The 21,882-nt window shown below is 35.5% G+C and overlaps 1 protein-coding gene across 1 annotated transcript in view; it reads right to left on the reverse strand.

The window, feature by feature from the left end:
• The window catches only part of ASCC3 (activating signal cointegrator 1 complex subunit 3), a gene marked incomplete at both ends in the record, with an annotated part of 318,402 nt that overhangs the window by 93,000 nt on the left and 203,520 nt on the right, over positions 1 to 21,882 (reverse strand). The window contains 5 exons of the mRNA XM_079716820.1: positions 7 to 144; positions 15,952 to 16,094; positions 18,308 to 18,428; positions 18,553 to 18,698; positions 18,811 to 18,977. Coding sequence (XP_079572946.1) covers positions 7 to 144; positions 15,952 to 16,094; positions 18,308 to 18,428; positions 18,553 to 18,698; positions 18,811 to 18,977 — 715 coding nt within the window. The remainder of the gene's footprint in view (positions 1 to 6; positions 145 to 15,951; positions 16,095 to 18,307; positions 18,429 to 18,552; positions 18,699 to 18,810; positions 18,978 to 21,882) is intronic.

Below are 21,882 nucleotides of genomic sequence, written 5' to 3' on the forward strand. Positions count from 1 at the left end.
AATTACCTGAACTTTACAATTTACAAATAGTTCCTCTACTGTTTTTCGGTCCCTCTCATGTAGTCCAGCATGATGCATTCCTATTCCGAAAGCAAGTGTCAGCTTCAGGTTGGAATCTCTTACTGTTCCAATGATATTCTCCATCTGCAAATAAAAACACAATTACAAGATGTAGGTGCATTAGCTTTACATTTTTCATTTTGTTTTTTTAATTCTTATGCTATATGGGCATAAAAATATAGGTCCCATCTGCAGTTATGATTAAAGTTAAATTAGTTGAAAAGAATATCTACTTAGTGAGTATGTATACCGTAAATTAATTAAAATGTAAATGTTATCCCTTTTATTTTTATGCATCAAGGAAAAAAGTCTGTACTCATTACCCCTTATTGAGTAACAACTACTAAAAGGCTGTAATATTGCCTAAAATGTTTCAGTGTCTGTGTTGGTTTTGTTATAGAAAAGACCTCTATTTTTTGCCTCAGTGATAAAAATTTAGAAAGTATGGACAAAAAATTAATGGGAAAAATCAGTCATAATCCTACCAAAGAGTAGTCATTCAAATTTCGGCTTTCTCACTGAACTTAGTGACCTGGGGGCAAGTCACATACCTTCTCTGAGCCTCAGTTTCTTCATTTAAAAAATCAAACTGGTATATACTTTTGCTTACTTCTCATTTCTTTAATCAACAGTTCAGTTAAATACTTTTCGTATTTACTGTTTGATTTTTTGGTAAATTATCTTTCTGTTTATTGAGTAGCCTTTTTTCTTATTGGTTTGTGATAGCTCTTTATGTATTAAGGGTATCAACCCCTTGTCCATCACATGGTATAAACTTTCATCTAGTTTTATAAGGACTTCATTTTATTTATTTAATTTTTTTTACTTTATGGACTTAAAATTTTAAATTGCCCCCCCCCTTTTTTTTGCTTAGAAAACTTTTCCTCATCTTGAGATCAAATACATATTCACCTACTATTCCTTTAAATTCTGTTATATTTTTATTTTTTACATTTAAATAATTAACTTGTAATTTTGTAATAGAAAGTATGGTAGAAATCTAAGTTTATTTTTCCTAAATAGTAATTATTCTAGCAATATTGGTTAAGTAATTCCTTACCTTACTTATTTTAAATGCTAACTTTACTATTCAGAATTCTTATACATTCCAGTTTTTGCATTTTAAAACAGATTGCATTTCCAGCCTCAGTTTAGCTCATTGAATTTTATATGTGTAAACAGTTTCTGAAACTTATATTTTATATATACTCTCAGAATATTCTATCACTTTCCATTCTACATGGAAAATTTTTAATGCAACACAGATTTTATGGCAACAAGCAGCAAATCTTATTTTCTTACAAAACTTACTTCCTGTAAAGAACTAAACAGAAAACCCAATCTCTTTCTGTTTAGTGATAGACCTCTACTTGTCCCTAAAGAAGATGACAACACTAGGTGCAGCCTGGGCACCTTTTTGGGCAACTCCCTGAGGGCAGTAATGCAGAGACCAAGTGGTTTGAGAATATATGAACATTGAGAAGAAGGACATGTTTTAGTTATGTCTACAGCTTCATGACCACATCAGTAAACAACAGTGGAGAAGGAACTTGGAAGTAGGCATCAATACATGTATAACTATTATATGCCTGAAGACTGAGATAGAAGTTGGAAGACTGACATTATTTTCAGACTTTATTTCCTTTTTGCCTTCTACTATTAATCACCTCGAATATACACAAGTATACCTGCAATACACTTATGTTCCTGGCTCTGCATAAATCAGTAAACAGTTCACAAAATCTCCATCTAGAGAAACCTCAGGTGGCTGCTGCTATTTGGTAAAAATGCATAAGACAAACATATTCAGGGGGGAGGGGTAAATTGGAAGATTGGGATTGACACATACACACTACTACATATAAAATAGATAAGTAACAAGGGCCTACTGTATAGCACAGGGAACTCTACTCAATACTCTGTAATGGCCTATATGGGAAAAGGATCTAAAAAAAGAGTAGATATATGTATTTGTATAACAGATTCACTTTGCTGTACATCTGAAACTAACACAATGTTGTAAATCAATTATACCCCCCCCCAAAAAAAGACAAACATATTCATATAATGAAGCATTTCAACTGTTTTCATTCTTACTAATTTTATTTTCAATGGTTGGAAAAGTTTTCCAAGTTTTTTATGTGGGAAAAAGTTGTTTTACTCCAATAACCAAAAAAAAAAAAAAGAAAGATGGAGTTTGGCTTTATAATAATTATTAATGTATAAAAAGCACTGCATAGACTAGGTAATATTTTAATAACATACACATCAGAAGTCTTATTTACCCACTTTCCTGAACTGAATGCAATATATAAAGAATTCACTCTGTTTCATAGTCACAGTACAGTCACCTGATATTCCTGCATTATTTTCTTTACAATCTGTTTAGCAAGAATATGGAAATGTATTAATATAAATGCTGACCACAAATGCATGCTATAAAGAAAGGTACTGTCCTGTCTCATAAATTATGTTAGCTGTTCTCAAGTGACAGCCTATCATCCTTTTTTCGTTCAATAGTTCACTGCATAAAATATCTTCAATTTACACTATCAAGAATAATTCATTATTCTTACTCTGACAATTAGTTTCGGGATTTTTCAGTTTCACAACTTAAATAGCAGTGTGTATGTATAACTTGTATAATTTGCAGTGTTCCATGGCAATGCCAATCATATCCAAAAAATAACATACTATTTACCATAGGAAAGCTGAGGAATCCTGTGGCAGGAGGTTTGGTGAGGCAGTAATATCTCGTCCTTTCGCATCAGGGAAGCCTGGCTGTTTCTCATTCCCTTCCCCCACTTTCACATAAATCAATGCATTAAAAAGAACTATTTGCCTATCTAAACTGGTAATGACCTAAAATCCTCATGAGGACAATCACAGAAAACAACTTCATTTATTACACGGTTACTGTGGATGAATTCTGAATTATTTGTGCATCATAAAAAAAGCAAAATTTATAGTAATGTTACTCAATCATTAAGCATAAAATATTACTAGGACAGTCTGTTTAAATTTGAAAATATAATTTTTGATTAGATTATATGCATCTTCATCCCTACACTTAAAATAGGTTTCATCTGGATCAAAACAACATAACACAAGCAAAATTTTTCAGGAATTTAGGATAATGAAAGATTAAAACATGATAATAGATATTATTTGTTGAGTACTTATTATGTGTCAGGCATTGTGCTTATCACTTTACAAAGATTATCACATTGAATCCTTTACATACATATAGCCCTAAAGTAACATGTAATTCTTTTATACAACACACTATGCTTCAAGTTAAAAGACTCAGTGGCCTTGAGTACTATATAGTAGTCTTTCTCAATTCTGGTTCCCTGAGCCTCACAAAAAAATAGCTGAATTACCATCTTCTTAATTTCTCCAAGGATAGTTAGTACCATTCTAGATGGTTAGGAGAAAAGTTCATTTATTACATTCATTGGATGTCTTAGAACATGAAGCCTTAATTCTTGTTAAGAAAGGCTGATATAGAATTTTAAAAAGAATAATCATGTAACTAAAACACTTTGATAGAGGAAGTTTTACTTCCATAGTTCATTTCTGTTCAAGGAACAACTGCTGTAATGTGCAGGTATCTTTCCGATAAACGGTCCTTGAAATACATCTGACTGTATGTTAGTTAAACCAAAAAATTTTTTTCCGTATTATAAATAAAAACAGACCTATGCTCCTCCAAGCAGTGGTCTTTCTTTAGGGTGTGGGGGAGAAGGCACATATGTAAACTGTTGAACCAATTACTTTAACTTAATAGAAATTTTTTTTATATTTTAAATTTATTATACTCAAAAAGCTTTTGTAGAAAGATAGGATTCCATTTAAGTAGATACATTACTCTGTGCCTGAAATACATTCCAGTCAGAATATAATTCAGTGAGTTGATGACAATGCTGGCTCCAAAAGAAAGGAGGAGACCAGATTGGACAAGAATGAGCTAACAGATTGTGCAGCCCAGTTCTGTCCCTTTGAGTGTGATATATTGTTTCAAGATGCTAAAAACCCATACTTTCTCAAAGCGTATCTGTTGTGCTGGTTTTCCCATTTTCACAGAATCCTCATTATCAGAACTCTGTACTCTTTTCAAAGCACATCAGACTCAGACCATATGCCACTGAATAATGCTTATCAATTGTATAAAACACTCAATAAAAGATGTACCATACAGAAGAATAATGAAAGTTACAAAGACTTTCTTTTTTAAAAAAATAATTAAATATATCACATCTGGTACAGATGTTAAATGAAGTTAAAACATTTCCTCATAATTACTTTTATTCTTAAAATACACTTTTTATGATAAACCCTACAGACTGAAGGGGAAAAACTAAAATGAAAGAAACACTTTAGAACATTCTTTTGATCTACTAATAGGAAAAAAATAAAAAAATAAAATTAATTAAAGGTAGTAAGTTTCCAAACTTTACCAATACACCTCAGAACATATTCTCTTGCTGCCTCCTCTGAAACCCAAAACAAGCACACCTTAAAGTAATTTATGATACTGTTAATATATAAATACATTTATAAATGATTAAAAATATAATTATATAAGAAATATATAAATGAAATCTAAATAATAACATGTAAATCTTTGCTATTGTCTGCTAAATAAACACAATTTTCTGCTAAATAAACACTATTTTCAATGTCTGCTTTTAGTTTAGCCTGATTCTTTGCTATTGTCTGCTAAATAAACAATATTTTCAATGTCTGCTTTTAGTTTAGCCTGATTCTTAATTATAGCAATATCAAAACTGGGCTATATAGGGCTGAGATATTACAAAATTTTCCTTATTAATGTTTCCAACTTAATTCACTATGCTATTGGTAATTTTTGAGTATACATTTTATGCTTATTTCAATTTCTGGTGAGTTCAAATTCCAAAACATTCTTGGAGAACATTTTCATACATCTCTGCTTTTAAAATGCAGAGAAAGCTGATAAAAGGAACATTATAGAATTGATTTTCTAAAGTAACACAATTTTAAATGAACAAATACTATATTAATATGAATTAAATTTGTGAAGGACCACAAGCAAAAGATTATAAATATATGACCAAATTTTACCAGAGCTTTCAGCAAAAAGAATCTATCTGTTTAAAAGATGTTACTCAATGTAATAACATTTATTGAATATTTAACTCTGTTCCAGGCCTGTTCTATGTACATTAAATGTACTAATACACTTAATCCTCGCAAGATTCTTGTGGGGATAGATTATCATCCTTTCACAGATTAAAGGATGAAACTCAGAAGTGAAACATCCCACTTGCAGTGGGCAGTCAGTACTGAACCCAGGAAGCCTGGCTCTAGTCCATGCTCTCAATCACAATGCCACCCTCTAAGCATCACATGAATGAAGGATATTTCAAATAACTACTTGAAGTAATGACATCATCCACTTGACTTAGGGCTGGACCACATTGTTTTAAACGGTATACAAAAAACAGATAAGATTTGAAATAATGAGTAATGTCCTAGACTCACACAGCTGGGGAACGCTATGCAGATGATTTGCAAATCTATTTCTTCTTTATTATTTGAGTATTTCTACTCCTACGCCTCAAAATGAAGAATACCTAAAATAACATTATTTTCTAAACTAAGATATCACCTCTCATGATTGAGAACGGCACAGCTCTTGTTGGTTGCTTGCATTTGATATTTTAGCTACTGACTTCCATCCCCGTCAAATGACACACACCCTTACTTTGACTTTTCCATCTTCTCTAGACAGTATGTTGTCCATGATTCCATTACTGTGCGGGACAGTAAAAGAATATTACTCTGAGACAGCCACTATGGTTTTGAGCTCCAACGCTCCGCTTACTTGCCTTGTGCTATTGGGCAAGTCACTTAATTCTTCTAAGTTTCAGTTTCTGCATCTGTAAAATTGGGATAACAGGAACAACCCTCCCAGAGTTCATGATTAAATGGGATAAGTCTTTAGTGAACTATAAAGTACTTGATAAATATAGCAATTATTACTAAGCATAATAAGAGCTTTGCCTCTTTAGTCAATGGGACATATATGATATCAACTAAGACAAAATAAAAAAGAACAGTCTATCTTGAAGCTGCTCTTAATTACACAAATATTCCACGAGACCCAAATCAGTTCAATGTCCAACGTTCAGCAAATCTGTAGATAATGTCTGTTTTGACACTTAATATTCTGAGCCTAATAGTTTTCTTTATTGGGTAGTCATTAAGAGGTCTGAAGCTTGATCAAAATAGAAAGCACTTGGGGAGGGAGTTGTGTATCATGAGCTAAATCTATTTTAGTTTGATAAAACAGATTGTTCAAGTTGAAAATGTGGTTACCCTACACTAAACTCAACTTAATTTCTGACTTTTAACAATCTCCAAGTTCATTTTCAAAGCCTGGTACTAACTTCTTACCTACAGGAAGAGGTCAATATATATATGTTGAATGAAAAAGCAAATGAATCAAAGAAAGCTATAGTAAAATGTCAGTAGTAGAAACTCCACCAACTCTGAACTTGTGATCATTTTGTGTAAATCTAGGCTATAGTTCATCTTTGTACGTCTATGAGGGTTTTACTTGTAATGAGGTTGGGTGAGTTATGTTTAGCTTAAAATGAAAAAATTTTCAAGCATCAAAAAATTCCTTCAGTATTAAGCATGTGGAAATAACACCAATTCTACTTTTCATGAACGTGCTCCTCCTGTGCACCTATGCTACAGTTTTTCATTAATTCACTTCGAAGCATTGTGTAAATTTATAATTAGCACATTTCCTTAATTATATTCAGTGTCATCTGTGTGAGTCTTCTAGCCAATTAATTTGAATTAACAAGGTTTAACAATACTATGTTCCAAGGAATTCTTGTCTTCCATACTCCTCCAATTTTCATGTTATCCACATCTGGATTCTTTTCGTATCGTGCTTCAGTCAGAAAGCTATCCCCTTTCCTGCTTCAGATTATTTCCCAGCATCTACCTTCTGGTGGTACCGCAGATTTTAGAACACAACTCAAACATTGTGGTCCAGGACCTTCAGAGCAAAAAGGCTTGTAGGATTTTGTTTAATTCATTCCTACTTGTAAGGATGTAAGGGGGAAAAAAAAAAAGCTAGTTGTCTTTGATGTGCTTTTCTTTTAACTACCTGGACCTTATTTAACAGTGTGGAAGAAGAAAGGGTTAGCCCTGATGCTAACTGGACAGACACACAGAGGAGTTGAGGAGGAGAATATAAGTAAGACTGAAGAATAAAGTCTAATCTTCAGCCAGGGTTCTGCTTTCCCATCCCAGATATGCATCTCATGCAAGGTGTGAGTGATGAAATAAGCACAGTATTCTGAGCTTTCAATCAGTAAACCTGCTCAGAAGAAAGGGTGTTCCCTCTGCTCTTTTATCTTTCCAAGCAGGTTGGCAACTATCCAGATCCCAGCACCATTCACACCATTCACCCTTGCACGTCAAACCAGACTGCAGAGTATTTGGCAGAAGCCCACGAACCACACTTGTTAGGCACTAAATTATAACTAATTAAATTACATAGAAAGGCTTCTAGAAGGAGTTGTATATGCTATTTGCTTCCATTTCCTTCCCCTCCCACCCATTTATTCCTCAACTCCTTCTAAACTGGCTTATGTTCACAACATGTCACTGACCCTACTTGCCAAGTTCGTCCAAGATGTCCAAGTGCTAAATCCCACAGGTGTTTCTCTGCTCTCATCTCCCTCAGCTCCCATTAACATCTGATGTAGTCAAGCACTCCTTCCTTCACGAACCCCTCCTGTCTACAGTGTTCTAGGACACTGTGTTTCCTCACTGGCACTGCTTTCTCAGGGTTCGTTGCCAGCTCATTTTCTACCTAAGCTCACAATGAGAGAGTCCCTCAGGCCTGCCTTCTGATCTCCACACTCCTTATCTGAGGGTCTCAGGTGCTCACCTGGGTTTAAAGGCTGCTTCTATGCAGATGCTCCCAAGTTCATATATCTCACATTCTCTGTGGGTTTCACAGACTTCCTACATTTAACTGCCTTGAGATCTCCACTTAAGTCTTGGAGATACAAAGTAACATGTCCAAAATATAACATTCTTTTCTTTTTTCTCTTCTGTTTTTTTTTTTTTTTTAAGCTCAGATCTGTCTTCTCCATCTTTCTCTCTCCATTCTAAATCTGTCTCCTCCTTCCTCTCTATCCTACAGTCTCGGCTCTCCCCATTTCAATAAATGACACTATTATTCACTCAGATGTTTAGGGTTAATAACTGGGGCACCATTCTTGATTCTTTTCAGTTCTTGAATCTCCATTTCTCATCTGTTAGAAAGTCCTGCTGCATCTAGCCCCAAATATATTTTTTCATTCCCACTGTTACCACTCTAGGTGGCCCCTAGGTCACCACCATCGTTAATTCCATGCTTACTTCCACTTCAATCCATTTTCCACTAAGCGGCAAAAGTGATCTTAAAATGTAAATTGGGGTATGTAATTTGTTTAGCTTAAAACCCTTTAATGCCCTGGAACACTCCTCCCTCAGATATCTGCTTAGTTTGCTTCCTTGCTTCCTTCAGTTCTTTGTTCAAAGGTACCTTCATTAGGGAGGCCTTCTCAACTTGTATAAATGTACAACATTCCACTACCATCTTTGGCATTCCCTGTTCCCTTTAACTTGCTTATTTTTTTCCCCCACGTGAATTATTACAACTTGACATAGTTACTTATTAGTTATCACTCCCACTAGAATGTTAATTCCATAGGGCAGGAACTTTACCTGACACACAGAAGGAGCTCAATAAATGTTGGTCTAATAAATGAAAAAATGACTGTCTTCCCACAGTACTTAGAATAAAAATCCAAGCTCCTTAACCGTGGGGCTATGGCCTTGCATGAGCTGGCTCCTGCCTGTCTCTCAAATGTAACTTGTACCACCCTCCTCCTGCTTATGCGGCTCCAGCTGGACTGATCTTCTCCCTGTTCCTTTAACATGCTCTCCCTTCACCTGAAACGCTGTTATCTTCTCTCTTTGTGTAACCAGCTTGTTCTTATGCTTTGGTGCTCAGCTTAAATGTCATCTCTTTAGAGAAGTCTTCTCTGACTAATCTATTTAAAGAAGCCTCCCATTCCCCTATTCTATTTCATTTCTTATTGGTTTCTTCCATACAATTTTCATAATTTGATATCAACTTATTTATTTAATCATGCATATATTTTTAAATTTCTATTTTCTTCACTTAAGCTCTTTGAGATTTGGGATCAGTAAGGCTAACACACAGTACTTGGTAAGTTGTAGACATTCAATAAATATATGTTAAATAAACGAATACTTTACAAATTCTCTTAAGAGCTACCTATTGATTGAAGTTAGAGGATTATTTAACGGATATTTTTGAGCCGGGGGAGAAAGAATTTCTGACTATGTAATACCAGGTAACCTTGCAACTGAAGCCGCTGATCACGAACTGGATGTTATCTGAGCTATCTAGCTATATATGTGGGTGCTCCTAGCAGCACTCATCATTATTAGAAATAAGAGGAGCTGATGGAAGAATATCATGAAAGGTGATCCATGAACCCTCCATGTGTGTGCCTATTCCTGCCATACTATCCCTACTTCAACCTATGTACCTAGGCCCCATGGGGTATTTCTTATGTCAAATTGACTGAGGGGGAAAAAATTCCAAATTCCAAATGGCTTTGAACAAGATTGTGGCACCATAAGAAGTACACTAATGTGGTATTATGGTCCTTTCACGGATGACTCTAAGGAAAGGAGTAAAAGTTGAGTGTTATGTATTTCCTTGTCACTTTCCTACAAAGTAGAGATGATGTAAATTGATGATCCATCCTTTGCTCTGTAGTTACTGGATTAGCCAAATGGTCAGGAGCTTGGCAAGAGTGCTATTGGAAGACAAGTGGCAAGAAAGGCATAAGTTTTATGTAGATGAACTTTTAGAATGGTGCTAGAATAAACAGCTACCTATATCCCATGAAGATGTTTACCAAAAAGTTAACAGCAGTGTGGAAAATGCTGTTAACAGCCAAGTGGGCATTTGAGGGTACCCAGCAGCTTCCCTCCCAGGCCCCAGGTCTTTGTGCAATGGTTTCATGTACTAAGTGGCTCCATGGTGGAAGAGATGAAACTATGCCTGGGCTAAACATGGACTTCCACTTCCTCAGGCCGACCCACTACTGCCACGGCTCAGTGCCCCATATGCCACCAACGCAGACAACCCTGGGCCCATTATAAGTACCTTCGCCATGGGAACAGACAGCTATCTGGTGGTAAGGGAATTATACTGGACCCTTTCTATCACAGAGGGGACATCTATTTGAGATGATGTCTAGAATGGACACTACAGATTTTGATTCTCCTATCCTGCCCATCATGTCCTGCCAGTGGCTTCAATGGTAGGATTACTGAATGCTTTATACATCTTCATGATATCCTGTATGATAATGTTTCTGACTGAAGAGTTCATATCATAGAGAAAGATTAAGACAATGGACGCCATGGGATCCACTGTTCCTATTATGTCTCTCATTACCCAGAAAGAGCACGTTTTATAGATTAATGACTCAGAGTGGCAGCTGAGAGACATTACTTTGGCAAGGTTGGGGTGCTATTTTGTAGGATAAGGTGTATGCTCTGAACTAAGCAATCATTAAATGATACTACTTCTCTCACTGCCAGAACATACAGTTCCAGGAACCAAGTAGTCAGTGTGTGCCGATGTCTTCTGCAAACATAGCTAATAAACCACTTGGAAATTTTTTGTTTCCTTTCCCTATACCTCTAGCTCTTCCAGTTTACAGACTTAATATCCAAGGGATGTAACAATTTACTTGGAAGCTGAAACAGCCACAGGGCCATTTGAGGCCCTTATGTTACAGGGTGAGCAAGCAAAATATGGTCCTGGTGTAGTTTAGGTGACTGACCCTGATGGAAAAATTGGGCTACTGCTATAAAATAAGGAGAGGGAAAACTCTGAATGGACCTCAGAGAAATCTTCTCACATTTGGAAAATAAATCAAAGTTCTAAAAAACCCTATATACTAAGCATATATGAACATCCAATTTCCAGTGTCTCAGTAATGTAGGTTTTGGTAACTCGACTGGATAAAGAATCGTAATTAGCTTAGGGGCTGGTTGAAGGAGTGTACAGGTGATGGATAGAAGAGAAAATAAATCACAAATATCTTTTTAGCTCCCCAATCAGTTGCAGAAACAAATACTGTGGTCTCTACCCTTTCTATCTCATATATGTACTAACATATTTTATTTATTTATTTATTTATTTTAAAATTTATTTATTTTATTTTTTTGGCTGCATTGGGTCTTCATTGCTCTGCATGGGCTTTCTCTAGTTGTGGCAAGCGGGGGCTACTCTTTGTTGCGGTGCACGGACTTCTCATTGTAGTGGCTTCTCTTGTTGCGGAGCACGGGCTCTAGGCGCGCGGGCTTCAGTAGTTGTGGCATGTGGGCTCAGTAGTTGTGGCTCACGGGCTCTAGAGCACAGGCTCAGTGGTTGTGGCACATGGGCTTAGCTGCTCCGTGGCATGTGGGATCTTCCCGGACCAGGGCTCAAACCCGTGTCCCCTGCATTGGCAGGCAGATTCTTAACCACTGTGACATCAGTGAAGCCCTGCACTAACATATTTTAACTAACAATATGTTACATATTTTAACTAATTTCATTTCTCTTTCCTCTCCCTATCCTCTACTGTTGAATATAGCATGTGTTAATTGTGGGTAACTTTATCACTTAGTCCATTGGCTAGAGAATATTGAGAGAGGATTGCCAAAGAACCAGAGGGTGACTGGATATCATCAAGAGATCTAGGATTAATGGATTTAATGATGAAATTTTCAGTTGCCCCCCTTGGGGAGGGATGAGTGGATTTTGGTTATATGAGGCAGAATTGCATTGTTAGAAGAAATTTGTTTTTTTAAGTGTAGGTTTGGAGAGACTGTGTATCAATGAGTTTGGACAAATAATAGACTATAGTGAACCTTTACTGCTTGTACCTACACTGTTTTTAGACAGCCAGTATCTGAAAATCCCTCAGTAGAGGCCAAAGTGAAGAAGATATTCCCTATTCCTGCTGCATGCTAGAGATTGAAGTTCAGGCATTCAGATGTTTCTGTCTTGAAACTGAAGCTTGAGAGAGTGAGGCAAAAGCCCAAGAATAGTTTGAGGTTAATGGTGGAAGTGGTGGCTGTCCAACTGAGAATTCAAGAGACAGGGCAGCACATGCCCACAAACTTTTGAAATCAGTGCAAGAAGTCTTCATAATGGCAAATATGAAAGGGCGTTACTTTTGGGGTTTTCTCATTCTACAGTATGATTTCATATCAGTGATCCACCTGAAGAGGATCTGCTTCCTAATACTTTACTTCAGGTAAAGTAAAGAGACTTTACTGGGTTAAAAAGTTAGATGGACAACTCCTTTTCTCTTTGCTGAGAAACAAAATACAACACATATATTCTCTCTTGGTCACATTCTCTTTCTCCAGCCTCTTCAGATTTGCCCTAGCTTTCTTTCCTCCCCCACTGAACCTCTCTCCTCCCACCTCCACATCGAGGGACACTTTCTGACTTCACACCATTCAGTTTCAGAATGACTTTGATGTTACCCTCTTCCACAAGCACCCTGCTTCACAGCTGCCAGGATAACTGCTCCCGTGTTTACTCTGCCTCCTTGAATGCTCAAGTTGTCAACACTAGAGTCCTAACCAGAGTACTCATGACCTACCACAGAACACCAACCTGACACTGTCCAAGGAGCAGCAATAGGAATCGTCACTAAGTGTCTAGCCCCGGATATTACAGAAGATAACTCTTACAAAATTAAAGTGTTAAAAAGTCCTCCTAATTTAATTATTTAGGGGATTCAACAACGCACGGAAACACCTGCTTTATAGGAGGTTTTGGTATAATCAGAATGAATTTGCATAATAATTGGTTATAAACCCTCAGAAATTTTGATTTTAAAGGTGATTGCTTTTAGAGGCAGGAATAAAAACAAAGCCTGGGTTGTCTCATTCTTGAGATGGGCTTAGTGACACAAAATGTGCAGAAATGACAATTTCTAGCTGTCCTATCTTAGCAATGAAAGTCTATGAAACAGCAGAAACCATGCAAGTAAATTCTATGGTTTCTAATGAGCCTTGGTGATAGATTTTTGGGTTAAATAAAAACAAAACAAAACAAAACAGAGAGGTAGTTCCATATAATGGCTGAGCTGTCCAGAATGCCTTAGGTCTCATACCTTAAAATTAAAAAATAAAGAATAGTAGAGTTGTACTATAGTTGGGGAGAGCACATGAGGTTCACATTTGAGGTTCATGTGAGTCACATATGTGCTAAAGGCACAGCTCTTATATATATGAGCAAACATCCCAAAATGGATTCAATAAGTAGGTACCTTGCACCTTGACTTCTAAGAAAAGTCTCCATTAGGAACACTGTTAGGGATAAGACACAAGAAGAAAACAAAAACAAAAACAAAAAACAAAACTAAGCCTAGATAGATGCTGCACATAAACTAAACTGTCAATATTCCATACAACTATTTTTCAGCATTTGCCTTCTAAGTCAAGACATTGTTTAGACAAAACAGGGTGATTATTTGGGCACAATAATTAAATAACACAGGACAAGGAACTTTTGACAAAATTATTTTGATTTTAAATGATCTTGAATTATACACCTTGTATATGCCTACAAGTCACAGTAGGGAAGTAATGATGAAACTTAAAAGACAAAATGATAAATTTCACTCTACTTCATGGAGTCACGTGACACCTTTTATATGAAGCTAATTTTGGGGTCATCTGTGGTCCTATGCAAGAACACTTTGAAATATTTACTATTATTAGTTAACTAATATTAGTTAATGTATGACCATAATATACATGGTACCATCCAACAGGGGTACTAACCCTAAATGAGTCGTGAGATGTGGAAGGGGAGAAATATGTGACTGTTGACACTGACACTAGCGGGCCAGGACCAGCATGTTTACTGTTCTTCAGGCTGCGTGAGATGAGAAAGGGGAGATGTGCAGGGAGAAGGAGGACAATGCAACAGTTTTATTACCAATATCAACTATTTTTTCATCATAACTCCAACTAGGAACATATTTTTAAAAACTGGAAAAGTATTAGAAAAGAAAAATCACTGTCTACAAATCTATGGAGGGAAGGAGGTATACCTATGTTTAGAAGTATTAGAAGGAATCACAAAGCCCATATAAACAGACCGAAAAAACAACTAAGATAAATGACATTCAGTGAACTACCAAAATTTACTAATAAAGTAGATGAAAGATTAATACGTATATATAATCAATACATATACATGGAAAAAAGTGACATCATAAGGCATACCTCATTTTATTGTGTTTTGCAGATATTGTGTTTTTTTACAAATTGAAGGTTTCTGGCAACTCTACATTGAGCAAGTCTATGAACACCATTTTTTCAACAACATTTGCTCACTTCATGTCTCTGTGTCACGTTTTGGAAGTTCTCTCAATGTTTCAAACTTTTTCACCATTATTATATTTGTTACAATGATCTGTGATCAGTGATCTTTGATGTCACTACTACGACTACCGAAGGCTCAGATGATGGTTAGCGTTTTTTAGCAATACAGTCTTTTTACATTAAGGTATGTACATTCTTTTAAGACATAATGCTATTGCACACTTAACTGACTATAGTATAGTGCAAATATAACTTTTGTTATGATCTAGGAAACCAAAAATTTTGTGTGATTTGCTTTATTGCAAGGTTTGCTTTATTGCAATGGTTTGGAACCCAATCTACAATATCTCCAAGGTAAGCTTGTATAGTTTTAGGGGAGTGTGTGTGTGTGTGTGTGTGTGTGTGTGTGTGTGTGTGTGGTATTTTAATTTGGTAAGGCTCCCACACAAATCTGTAAGAAAAATTGCTGTACTCCAACAGATAAAAGCCCAAAGGAATGAAGGGACAAAAAAGAAAAATATTAAACAAATATATATTAAAAAAATGTTCAACCACAAAAAAATTAAGGCACACATAAACACTAAAGCAACAAGAAACATTTTATGTATAACAATAAATTACGACAAATGAGGATGTAGTGAAACTGTTACTCTCATATACTGCTGCCAATTCATACATCAAAAGTGATAACCACAATTACTATTGCCCTTTTGGAAAGTAATTATCAGTGTATATGAAAAGCTATAAGAATGTCCACATTATCTGACCTATTGATTTTAAATTTAGAACTTTATACTGAGGAAATAATTCTAACAAAGAAAAACCTATAATAATAAAGATGCATAATTATTTAATTATAGGAGAAAAATACAATGGAATAGCCACATAATAGAATATTATTATGTAGACATAAAAGAATTTAATAACGGTTATTACTTAGTTAAAGGATAACAACAGGTTTTTAATTTTCACATACTTATCAGTGCTTTCTAAATTTTCAAAAATGGTCATGTTATATAGTTTATAAAAAGTTAATTTTCCAAAATTGATTATAAATTCCATGAGGGCAGTGAACACTCAAATATTACAGAAATCTTAGCTGAATATTAAAATATGCATAGGTGATGATGTTAAAGGGAAAAATACAGGAATAAATATGATGTAAAAAATATTTAGTGGAAAAATACTGGAAGAAAATCCATCAAAATATTAATAGTTTTAAGGTGGCAGTATTTATGCATTTTCTATATCTTTTCCCCAAATTTCTGTAATGTTATACGAAACTTTTAATGTAGATTAAAACTAAACATAATTATATGCATAATTTCCATTATACTACAATACACACTAATTTGACATGTATAAGAAGTAGAAATAAAATACGTTGCTTACCTCTCTTTCATCCATATTTAACCACTGCTTTGGATCTTCTTCAGTAGCCAGAAAGGCTATCAATTCCAAAGCAGTAAGACGGGTTTGACGTCTTGATGAGACAAATATCAGAACAGGTTTGGCTGGAGAATGGCTTCTAATTGCTGTTGAAAAGTTATGGAAAATACAATGGTAAGCCACTTATACCAGAATCCGAATTTCATCAGGACATCAAATGGACACATGAAAACTAATGGTGTAAATGATTTAACTGAATTCATGATTTGGTCATGAAGTATAGCATTATTTGAGCTACTACCTGGATCTGACAGCATATTGGAGAAATGATAGGAAAGGAAAGGTAGCTGGCTGTGCTTAGGGGAGTATTCTGCCTAGGACAGGGAAGACTGAACTATCTCGACTCCCGGTTCTGTTCTGAACTGCCAAGGAAGGAAACTTAAAAGACGAGATGCTCCATTAATAGCTGTATATGGATACTAAATCTTAGGTGGGGTTTTCTATTTCTGAGTTGTGCTTCTGTTTGCCTGAGCAGTGATATTCCACAGTTAATTGGTCCTGGGGTCTGGAGAGAGAGTCAAGTCCTGGGGCGGGTGGTGAAGAAAAGCCACAAAAAATTCCTTTTATTTTTGTCCTGTTGCCAGTAGATAGAAAAATTTAGAGAGTTTGTATCAATAAATTAGTCAGAAATAAGTCAGAGGAATGTTTTCCTTCTGTTTTTTCTGAAAACATATGCGTAAGATTTCAAGAGGGAAGATAAGAGAATGTAGAAGAGAGCTGAAAAGAATACCACGCTTGAATCTATATCTGAGTGACGAAACATAGGGAGTAGACACACAGAAGATGAGTAGTTTGAAAACTGGGTAATAAGACTGAAAATATTACTTAAAGAGCCACATAAATCATTTGACCTAATTGGAGTTGAGGTTTCTTTGCTATGCATAGGCTCCAAAATGCTGATAAGATGGCACAAGTAGAATTTATACTTATGTGTACACAGGTCTCTTAAAACAGAGTTATTAAAAACTTTTATTTTACATAAAAAGTTCAACCTCGTTGTAATTTCTTGTTTGAAATGTGAGCTGCAGAATTTCTTTTTTATGGGCTAAAGAACAAGGTTCATAAATGGAAATGTTGACAGGACTTTGACTATATTTATACCCTAAGAGTGAGAAATAAAGCTATCACAAAATCATAAATCTAAAGTGAAAGAAATATAGTGATCTACTACAGGTATAATAAATAGTTTACAAGGACAGCTACTGTACTTATGCCATATCTAGAGAAGTGCAGGTATAGGTTATTTACTATTGATTTATATAACACAAAATGCTTCATTTCAATCACTGGTTTGCAATCAGCCATTCCTTAAATAAATATAAGCAATCTACAATACATACTATGAAAAATGAACACACTCACAGTTTATCAGAATTTACAGAATGCAAATGGTAATGCTTTGATAAATCATATTAGAGATACAACGTTTAAAATACACATATTAGTACAATATTGGTATCATTTGTACACATAACCATGAATGAATTTGCCTCTTTTTTAACCCTCAACATTGAATGGATTTTTGCTGCTGCAAGAACAGGTGTGGCTGAACAGCTCACGACAGATTTATTGTTCATTAGTGATTTTGTACAATGCTTCTGTGGAGGTGTAAATAATCTGAACTGCCAAGATTGGTCTCTAGTTCACAATCAATACTTTGCTTCTGTCATAAGGCTAATTACAGCAGCTAAAAAGTCACCTCACAACTGTCACCTCACAATCAACAGCGGTTCACGTTAGAGAATTTATTTTGGAGGTTATTTTTAATTGATATAATAAATATTCCTTATGCAGCCTAAACATGAAAACATGTTTTAGTAAGATAGGAGTGTTACTCTCTAATCTTTCTTGCTTGCCTAATTTGTTAGAAAGGGAAACACAAAAAAAACAAAACAAAACATATAAACAGATGCATTGCCAAAAAAAGTACTGAAATTTTTAAGATGATTTCTGATAAAAATCAGTATTATGTGAGTTTTTAAAACTTGTATCCTCTATTTATCATTTACTCAAGCTACTACCATGGTACCTTAATAAATTATTTTTAAGACTAATTTGATTATTTTTAAAAGTTACATACATTTATTCTACTATAAAGACATTATCACTTATGAAATCTAATTGTCAATAGTTAATTCAACATATATTTATACTCCTTAACAGTTAAGGAAAATAGGTTTAGATATTTGTAGAAGTTGAAACAGTACCACCCTTTCAAAGAAACCCACATCATTTAGAATGCATTTAAAGGCTACCATACAAAATGGTTGGTATTTAATTCCAAGAATCTGAAACTTACCCTGAAATGTAGGCTTATTCATACTAGCCATACGAGGACAGTAATGTTGACCTGGGAAACCATGAATGTGAACTTCCAGTGGAACTGGACGCACTGATGGTCGGAAGTTGAACAAGCCCATCTAGAGTAAAAATGAGAGAGAAACCTTTCCAGTTTTTATACTTTAGTTTATAGTGTTATAGCACCTCCTTAATATGGCCTTGAGCCATACTATTAAATGCCTGATTTATCAGTCTTCCACATACCTGACGAATGTTGAGCCAGTCAGCAAGGTCTCTGGCGTTAGCCAATGCAGTAGATAGTCCAACTATTCTAACAGGCTTTTCTGTGTGAGATGAGATGAAATTCGTTCGAGATACGATGACTTCTAGAACAGGGCCTCTTTCCTCCCCTAAGAAATAGGAATAATGTATGTTAATCATTTAACACAAGTCCTGATGCTGGCTGCTGCAAGTATGAAGAGTCGAAGTTTGTAAACTGGATTCAGATATAGTGGCACCCACCTAGCAGATGGATCTCATCTATGATGAGAATAGTGACTTGTTTTACATAGTTCCTATTCTGCCAGCTTCTGCTGATTCCATCCCACTTCTCTGGTGTGGTGACGATAACGTCAGCCTTGGCAATGGATTTCATATCAGGAGTTACATCCCCTGTTAGTTCAATAACTCTGGAGAAGAATAAAAATGATCCCTTTAATTTTTCAGGTAACACATGAGCTTGGAAAAGCAAAAATACGACTTTCAAAATAAAATTTTATTATGCTTAAAACTACTTTATCTCCCTTTGATTTCTGAAATTTTCTGACTAGAGTCCAAAACAGATGTTTCTTAATAATTCTAAGATGATTTCCTTCCATAAAATGAAGAATGTACAAAAGCAAATCATTGAAATCTAACTTTTATGCAGACATGCAAGGGTATCGAACTTTGCTTTGATTATGTTTACAAAGTATCTGCCCTATGTGATTTTATAGAGTTGAACTCATACCTCCAACATATGTTGGAATAAACACCTTTCTAATGAGGGAAAGTGTTAACTTATTAAGACAAAAGGAGACATTCATTAAGAATATGATTATGTCTACCAAATATTTAGAGAAGAGCTAACACCTATCCTTCTCAAACTCTTCCAAAATATAGCAGACGGAGGAACACTCCCAAACTCATTCTACGAGGCCACCATCACCCTGATACCAAAACCAGACAAAGATGTCACAAAGAAAGAAAACTACAGGCCAATATCACTGATGAACATAGATGCAAAACTCCTCAACGAAATACTAGCAAACAGAATCCAACAGCATATTAGAAGGATCATACACCATGATCAAGTGGGGTTTATCCCAGGAATGCAAGGATTCTTCAATATACGCAAATCAATCAATGTGAAACATTATATTAACAAACTGAAGAAGAAAAACCATATGATCATCTCAATAGATGCAGAGAAAGCTTTCAACAAAATTCAACACCCATTTATGATGAAAACCCTGCAGAAAGTAGGCATAGAGGGAACTTATCTCAACATAATAAAGGCCATATATGACAAACCCACAGCCAACATCATTCTGAGCGGTGAAAAACTGAAACCATTTCCTCTAAGATCAGGAACAAGACAAGGTTGTCCATTCTCACCACTATTATTCAACATAGTTTTGGAAGTTTTAGCCACAGCAATCAGAGAAGAAAAAGAAATAAAAGGAATCCAAATCGGAAAAGAAGAAGTAAAGCTCTTACTGTTTGCAGATGACATGATACTACACATACAGAATCCTAAAGATGCTACCAGAAAACTACTAGAGCTAATCAATGAATTTGGCAAAGTAGCAGGATACACAATTAATGGACAGAAATCTCTTGCATTCCTATACACTAATGATGAAAAATCTGAAAGTGAAATTAAGAAAACATTCCCATTTACCATTGCAACAAAAAGAATAAAATATCTATGAATAAAGCTACCTAAGGAGACAAAAGACCTGTATGCAAAAACTATAAGACAGTGATGAAAGAAATTAAAGATGATACAAATAGATGGAGAGATATACCATGTTCTTGGATTGGAAGAATCAACATTGTGACAATGACTATACTACCCAAAGCAATCTACAGAGTCAATGCAATCCCTATCAAACTACCACTGGCATTTTTCACAGAACTAGAACAAAAAATTTCACAATTTGTATGGAAACACCCCAAAAAAACCCCAAAAAGACAAAGCAATCTTGAGAATGAAAAACAGAGCTGGAGGAATCAGGCTCCCTGACTTCAGACTATACTACAAAGCTACAGTAATCAAGACAGTATGGTACTGGCACAAAAAGAGAAATATAGGTCAATGGAACAGGATAGAAAGCCCAGAGATAAACCCACGCACATATGGTCACCTTATCTTTGATAAAGGAGGGAAGAGTATACAGTGGAGAAAAGACAGCCTCTTCAATAAGTGGTGCTGGGAAAACTGGAAAGCTACATGTAAAAGAATGAAATTAGAACACTCCCTAACACCATACACAAAAATAAACTCAAAATGGATTAAAGACCTAAATGTAAGGCCAGACACTATTAAACTCTTAGAGGAAAACAGAGGCAGAACACTCCATGACATAAATCACAGCAAGATCCTTTTTGACCCACCTCCTAGAGAAATGGAAATAAAAACAAAAATAAACAAGTTGGACCTAATGAAACTTCAAAGCTTTTGCACAGCAAAGGAAACCATAAACAGGATGAAAAGACAACCCTCAGAATGGGAGAAAGTATTTGCAAATGAAGCAACTGACAAAGGATTAATCTCCAAAATTTACAAGCAGCTCATGCAGCTCAATATCAAAAAAACAAACAACCCAATCCAAAAATGGGCAGAAGACCTAAATAGACATTTCTCCAACAAACACATGAAAGAATGCTCAACATCATTAATCATTAGAGAAATGCAAATCAAAACTACAATAAGATATCATCTCACACCGGTCAGAATGGCCATCACCAAAAAATCTACAAACAATAAATGCTGGAGAGGGTGTGGAGAAAAGGGAACCCTCTTGCACTGTTGGTGGGAATGTAAATTGATAGAGCCACTATGGAGAACAGTGTGGAGGTTCCTTAAAAAACTAAAAATAGAACTACCATACGACCCAGCAATCCCACTACTGGGCATATACCCTGAGAAAACCATAATTCAAAAAGATACATGTACCACAATGTTCATTGCAGCACTATTTACAATGCCTGGACATGGAAGCAACCTAAGTGTCCATCCATAGATGAATGGATAAAGAAGATGTGGCACATATATGCAATGGAATATTACTCAGCCATAAAAAGAAACGAAATTGAGTTATTTGTAGTGAGGTGGACGGACCTAGAGTTTGTCATACAGAGTGAAGTAAGTCAGAAAGAGAAAAACAAATACCGTATGCTAACACATATATATGGAATTTAAGAAAAAAAAAAGGTCATGAAGAACCTAGGGGCAAGAGGGGAATAAAGTCGCAGACCTACTAGAGAATGGACTTGAGGATATGGGGAGGGGGAAGGGTAAGCTGTGACAAAGTGAGAGAGTGGCATGGA

This window comes from Hyperoodon ampullatus (assembly GCF_949752795.1).
Source record: "Hyperoodon ampullatus genome assembly, chromosome: 12".
NCBI lineage: Eukaryota > Metazoa > Chordata > Mammalia > Artiodactyla > Ziphiidae > Hyperoodon > Hyperoodon ampullatus.